Source organism: Poromitra crassiceps (assembly GCF_964638095.1).
Source record: "Poromitra crassiceps genome assembly, chromosome: 26".
In the NCBI taxonomy this organism is placed as follows: Eukaryota; Metazoa; Chordata; class Actinopteri; order Beryciformes; family Melamphaidae; genus Poromitra; species Poromitra crassiceps.
This window is the reverse complement of record NC_139640.1, coordinates 9332681-9340061: the sequence shown is the minus strand read 5'-3', so window position 1 is coordinate 9340061 and position 7381 is coordinate 9332681. Positions and strand designations below refer to the sequence as shown.

Sequence of the window (7381 nt, the reverse complement as noted above, 5' to 3'; positions counted from 1 at the left end):
AGCTGCAGGGCCAGCTCAGGTTTTCCTAAACACACAGTGGGCAAACTGGAAATTTGAAAATTGTGACAGATATCGGGCACAAAGTTTACATTTGACAGGTTTAAGTTACCTATCTTTGTGAGAGAATACCTTTAGGGCACACTTATTAGCTGCCATTCGCTACATATCCCTTGTTTGTCACTTTTGGGCGTGTGATGTTGGGTGTGTGAGCGAGAGAGGGAGAGAGGGAGAGAGACAAAGAGAGAGAGTGAGAGAGAACATTTCCTGCCACAGTGGGCCTGTGTTAGTGTGAGTGTTAACACGTCTGGGCTGAGCAGAAAGCCCCCACAAATACACCCACACTCTGCTTCCTACAAGGTTATAAGGGGCCAGGTGTGTGTGTGTGTGTGTGTGTGTGTGTGTGTGTGTGTGTGTGTGTGTGTGTGTGTTTGTGTGTGTGTGTGTGTGTGTGTGTGTGTGTGTGTGTGTGTTTTGTATGAGACTGTGTATGTCTACATTTTCTTACCATAATGAAAATAATAACTTTGTTTATATAGCACTTATCAAAACAGATGCTTCACGGGAATAAAGGAAAAGTAAAGACAGTGCCAGGAAAGGTTACAAAGTAAAATATACAAATACCAAAGTGAAAAAGCAACAGAAAATGATGATGAATATTATAAAAAACGTGTGCTAAAGATGCTCCTCTGCCCCCCTTCTCTAGGTTTGAGCCCTCTCCATCTGGCAGTGCAGGCTGGCCATATGGACCTGGCCAAGATGCTGCTGGACGCAGGAGCTGACATCAATGCTATGGTCAGTCCTCATGCTGACACACTTACTCAGCAGTGGTTAGGTTTCCCAGCCAGGATCACAGGTCAGATGTACAGTCTCTGATCGTGGTGCTTTCTTCCTGAACAGGACATCAAAAGTGGACAGAGTCCTCTCATGCATGCGGTGGAGAGCAATAATGCCGACATGGTCCACTTCCTTATTGAGGTAATGAGAGTGTGTGTGTGTGTGTGTGTGTGTGTGTGTGTGTGTGTGTGTGTGTGTGTGTGTGTGTGTGTGTGTGTGTGTGTGTGTGTGCGTGGGTGTGTGTGTGTGTATGTGTGTGTGTGGGTGTGGGGGGGGGGGTTGAGTCAGTTCTATTTGTTTTCTCAGCTCATCTGCTGAATTCTTTGCAGTCATGATGAGATCATCATCAGTTTCCCTTTCCTTTCTAGTTCAGGTGAATGGACTTAAGTATAGGTTTTGTTTTTGTTTTTGTCAGACATTGGGAGGCATGTCCATAGAGATGTAACTGTTTATGATCGTTTATCTCCCAGTGTTGAGTAGAGTCAGACAATGATGACTAGACTTGGACTTGAGCACCGATGACTCGGACTTTGACTCGAACATTCGTGCATTCAGACTTGCAAGTTGGAGACGACTTGGACTTGTTAAAGTCTGTATTTTTCTTTTTGGTCATTTTTTGTAATAGGCCTTCATAATTGGGCATAAGATATAGAGTACCACAGGGATGGTTTTAGGGATGGCTTACCCCCTAAGTCCCTGCACTTCCTGGTTCTCTCGTGTAAAAGTCAATAATAGGATTTTTGTATGGGGATTTTGGTTGAATGCATGGAATTAGGTCTGTGGTTAACAAAGGTTTATGAAGCAGCGGAGTTTGTGTTCAGCAAGATAGTCTAAACAAATGAGGACCACTTTTATGACTTTTGAAGCATTTTCTGAAAATCGTGTTAAAAAATGTACGCTTTGAAAAAATCATAAAAGTGGTCTATCTTGCTGAATACACACTTCACTGTTTCATAAACTTGTCAACCACAGACCTTATTTTCAAGCAGTTAACCAAAATCCCCAAACAACAATACCATGGACACGTAACATCCAGCTGCTCCGGACTCTTTCCTGCTGTACTAGATCTATCATGACATTATTACATTCCATGCTTAGGGCCGTCACGTGCGTTACACACGTACATGTGGATTCATGCTCATGTGCTCACGGTGGCACGGTGGCTCAGTGGTTAGCGCTGTTGCCTCACAGCAAGAAGGTCCCGGGTTCGAACCCCGGTCCGTCCCAGGTCCTTTCTGTGTGGAGTTTGCATGTTCTCCCCGTGTCTGTGTGGGTTTTCTCCGGGTGCTCCGGTTTCCTCCCACCATCAAAGACATGTATGTTAGGGTTAATAATCCTGTCAGTGCTCCTGACCAAGGCACTGGCAAAAGAACTGGAGTTGGTCCCCGGGTGCTGCGCTGTGGCTGCCCACTGCTCCTAGTTCTAGGAAGGTTCCTAGTAGAGGATGGGTCAAATGCAGAGGATGAATTTCCCCATGGGGATAAATAAAGGATAACTTAACTTAACTTAACTTATGTTGAGTAACTATGGACTGGGACTCAGGTAATGGGGACTCGACTTGGCCTCTTTGGTGACTCGGACTTGGATTCGAACACTGGGGACTCGAGACTTGACTTGGATTCAAGACTTGACAACAACACTGATCTCTGCTATCTTATAGGCTTCACCCTTTCCTTGGCTCATCCATAGGCAGAGTTAATGGGGCAGGGGCTCTCCATCTCACTGTCTGGCTGAATATGATTATAAAATGTATATCCACTTTGACAAGCATCACAGGTATCTCTTCACTAAAGCTGTGACAGGGGGGCCTCTGACAGGGCCTTGCTGCAGCCGCCCCCTCCCTCTGGAATGCCCTCCCCAGTCACATCTGACAGACCAAAACTCATTGTCTTTCATACTCATTATGTCATCTTTCCAAAAAAAGCCTTCAAAACCCACCTTTTCACTGTTGCTTTTGACCTTTTGACCTTGGTTTTAAATTGCTCCTCTCAATTAGCTACTAAAAGCACTTTTATGCAGCACTTTTAATGTAATTTTGTACTTTTTTTAATGCAATTTTTACTTGTGTACTACTGTTTTTACTGTTGACTGTATGTGGTATTATGTGGCGGTCTCTTTTTTAACCCTGTCCACTTGCTGCTGTAGCACTGAAATTTCCCCTTGTGGGACGAATAAAGGATTATCTTATCTTATCTTATCTATAATCTTTTTCTCTCTCTCTCATCTATTTTAATATTTTCTCTCTTTATTAAAGTTGTTTTATCCTGTATTTATAAAGTGTCTTTGAGCACGGTCAAAAGCAACAGTGAACAGTGAAGCACTATTGATAGTATTCTGTTACATCACCACACTGCGATTTTGGTAGGAAAACAACAGGTGATTGTGATCAATTAACAGGTGATTACAATCAAGTGACACTTACAGCCAATGGGCTGTGTGTATTGTAGCGCCATATTGGTAGGAAAAAAGGCTTGTGACATCATCGGAATACTATGAATATAATATACATTACATTACTAAACATACAATAATGAGTATTAATGTTCTGTACTTCTACTCATATTCTAATATTTATTATATTTCCATTTGTATACTTATTAAACAATAATTAGAAAGAGACCATGATGATGGCAGCCTTAAAATGAGATATTCCTCTAAATCTGGCTACAAAAACGGGCAAAATTTCAAATGTAAAACGGCCAATTCTTTTTATACGACTCCTGCATAAGTGCCCCCCCTTCCCCAAAGCTAAAAGTCAAACTCCACCTATGGGCTCATCCCTTTTCTGTCCCCCTTTTTATCTGTCACCATTTTGGATCCCCCCCCCCCCCCCTCCTCCTCCTCATCTGTGTCATCTTCCTCTGTTCCTTGGCAGAATGGCTGTGACGTCAACAACCAGTCGTACAGCGGGAACACGGCGTTGCACAGCGCCTGCGGTCGAGGACAGGTGGACACGGTGCGACTGCTGCTGAAGAGCGGAGCGGACAGCAGCCTCAAGAACTACCACAACGACACGCCCGTGATGGTGGCCAAGAACAAGAGAGTAAGGGGACGAAAGGAGAAATCCTAATAGAGACAGTGCGCATGTCTGGGAACGCCCACAAAATGTTAAACGGCTGGCGCGCGAGTGGGGTAAAACCGCCGATATATCTCATGGGCTGACTCACCAAAAGACGGTGCTGCGGCTCTAAACTACAGGTTTGGGGGTTCTAGAGCAGAACACAAGACGTCTGCTCAGATGTGCGTTTACTGCGGTGGTTAAATCCCCGATTGTGTCTGCCTGGGCTGGGCTATCAGCTAAATTCTAACTTTGCTGAATGGATAGAACGAGGGAATTTACCCCACCCTGACCCCGCCCCCAGGCTAACCCAGCGTCTATTGTGGGCGTTCCTAGAGCCTGTATGGGCGTTCCCAGACATGCTGACTTTCTCTATAGTGTTTGTTTGAACCACCTACCTTGATGGATGTGGCTTATTGCTTCAGGGAAAAATCAGAAGCTAAATCCCAGAAAAGACTAACTTGATTATGAGATACTTCCTGATGAAGATCTTTGTGATTGAAACATTATTAAACTGACGGGGAGCCTATATATTCCAGTGTGCGGACTATATTTATTTTTACCTCCTTATGATGTACCTTATGGTTGTCTAAACGGGTACCACTGGTAGCCTACGTGGTGCTGGTGCTCCCTCCTCCCGCTCATACTTTCGTATGGTGATCATTTCTGAGGTGGTATACGTTGTAAAAAGGTCAAAGGGAGAACCGCCGGTCTAAACTTCCAAGCAACAGGTCAGAACAAATGCAAAAAATTGTTTGCAAACCCTATTTGACCCAGCTCTCATTAGGATAGTCGGAAGCTTGAAATGCCATTACAGGAAAGTAAATGTGTGTATCCTTCCACCTAGTGGCCACACTTGAATGGTACAGTGTGCTCTCCACAGATATTGTGTGCAGTGACGTGTGTGTGTGTGACGTGTGTGTGTGTGTGTGTGTGTGTGTGTGTGTGTGTGTGTGCGTGTGTGTGCATGTGTGTGTGTTTTGTTTTTGTTTTAGCCCCAAGCATAATTCAGTAGTTCACAACAAAGTGGTGACATTCAAGGTACTGCAAATGGGAGCTTGTAATTCACACTGTCATTATTTTTTCCAGATAACAGATGTTTTACGAGGGAGGGGCTCCAAGCAGGTCAGAGGTCAAGACCAACAGTGTGTGTCGGTGTCTCCGCAGCGGAGCAATTTAACATCAAATGGTAAGAGTATGAACACGAACACGCACACAGACACACACACACACACACACACACACACACACACACACACACACACACACACACACACACACACACACACACACACACACACACAGGCCCGTTTGAGAAATACCAAGGTCATTTTAGCGTGGTGTGGGGGGCCCAGGGGGGTCTGTGCCCCCCGGATCGAAAATGTTGTCCATTTTAAAGTAAAATGCTTCAATCTGGTGCACTGTGAGAGCAAAATGAAGAGGCTAGATCTATAAAGAACTACAGACATCATGTTAGATTAATATCCTATTTACTGTTGCTTTAAATTGATACAAAAAATAAATGTCTCCCCATATAATATAATTTATATTCTGCATACAGGTTACATGGCAGAATACTGCTCAATTAAATACAATGGCCCATCTACACAAACATCACTTTACAGGGGAGTTACTTACCCATTCACTTCAATAGAACTGTCCCCAAAGTCTAGCCCCAATCTAGCCTCAATGCAAAATCTGAATGTTGTGAGTTATCTCTCTTCCTTCTATAGCACACAGAGAGGAAGCAAATGGTTGCATTTCTGATCAACTGTCACATTAAAACATCAATGACAGATGAATAGATCTGGGGGCCGGGGCTATTTAAAAAAAAAAATGTTTTGTTGAAAATACCGAGGTCATGACCTCAGTGTCCTCAATGGTAGCTACGGGCCTGCACACACACCGGTCAAGTGCCAGTATCTGATCCGTATTCTCTCCCTCTCCTTTAGGGACCCCGTCTCCCAACCACAGTCTGGGATATTCACCCTCGACCACACCACACAACCCTCACCACCTCGCCTCCCAGTCTCCGCAGGCTGCACCTACGCTTGCATATACATTGTATTAGCTCAGACTATGATCCAGTGCAACTTGCAACTACCTCCTCCTCAGATCCACCCAGCAGAGACAATCAGACTTCAAGGCCCGAATGGACTAACCTTGCTTGCAAGATGGATAACCTCGCGAGATGTAATGTGGAGCTAAACCGTCCATCTGGCAGCGTCAGCTTACGAATGGACGTCCAGGAGAGAAAGCTTCAGTCAATGGGGGCCCCGATCACTAGCTATAGGACGAATCAGCGTGACGTCACTTGACACCCAGAAATGCAGAGCCCCGCGGCAGTTATTCGTATGTTGTGCCGAACAAACGTTAATATCTCAAAAACTATACATCACATCGCTTATATTTTGACATTCTGAGTGAGAGCAGAAGTAGCTCAAGAGTTTGATGTATATATGCATGTTGTGTTCAAGTTGTGTGAACTGTCGTAGTTTTTAAAATATAAACAGAGTCAGCCGGCTAGAGTCAGACACTCAAGCCTTCCAAAGCTCACGCTCCATATGGGTTCCATTGCCGTTGCCACCCAGTGACGCGGTTTGTTTACCAAAATGCTGCTCGGCTGATCCCTCGTATAGGGCCCGGGCCGAGCCTGCCTGTTTTATTTTTATTTTGTTCTTGTTATGTTTAACTGACAGTGTGGTGTTCAAAAGTGTTTGAATGTACTTTTTTTTGTATAGCATTGATTTGATACGCTTATAGGCTATTCGAAATTGATCCAACACATAAGGTTCGGGGGGGATGGGCTCAGTCCTGGAATTCTGACAAGCTGTAGTAGGGCTCACATCGGGCTTGGGCCCAAACTGTAGGACCCAGGCCCGGGTTATAGGGCCTAGATTTGAGACCCATGCAGGGCTCTAGCCCCGCATCCTGCTCCTTCACCCAGCTGCTGTACTGGGCAGAGCTTCGCAGATGACTGTCAGCAACTCATGGCCTGCCAGCTGCTGCAGCAGTGATCAGTTGGATTTCTCCACAGCAGCGACATACATACATGTGCCACAGCAACAACAACCAAGAACAATGATATGGACAGTTTGGAAACTGACTAGAGAAGTAAGGAAGTCACCGACTGAGCGGATCACGACAGGAGCCATTCATTATCCGTGGATGTTGGACTCGGACTTACGTGAACCCACAGTCAAGTCTTTTTACCTTATTCGGTTTGCTTGTAGGCTAGTTATGAACTCTATGGAAGCAGACAAACCTGATTTGCAGAAACCTGAAACTATTGCACAATGAAACCCTTTCTGTCTGTCAGTTAGGCCTATAAAGTATTTCAACAGGAGGGATTGGCGATTGGCCTGAGATAATGTTGCAGTGTATTATGGTTATTATTATTAGTATGTGTTGTGTGTGTGTGTGTGCAAGTTAGGTCTTGCCTATTTTCTTGTTTTGTCAGTGACTGACAAATATACAGCTATTAAATAT

General features: G+C 44.7%; 1 protein-coding gene across 1 annotated transcript in view; it reads left to right on the top strand.

Annotated features, from left to right (window-relative positions):
- The window catches only part of bcl3 (BCL3 transcription coactivator), a 40515-nt gene extending 33210 nt beyond the window's left edge, over positions 1 to 7305 (top strand). Inside the window, exons 5-9 of the mRNA XM_083661348.1 lie at positions 704 to 792; positions 898 to 975; positions 3710 to 3877; positions 4982 to 5081; positions 5845 to 7305. Coding sequence (XP_083517474.1) covers positions 704 to 792; positions 898 to 975; positions 3710 to 3877; positions 4982 to 5081; positions 5845 to 5963 — 554 coding nt within the window. The 3' untranslated portion in view covers positions 5964 to 7305. The remainder of the gene's footprint in view (positions 1 to 703; positions 793 to 897; positions 976 to 3709; positions 3878 to 4981; positions 5082 to 5844) is intronic.
- Positions 7306 to 7381: the final 76 nt, after the last annotated feature.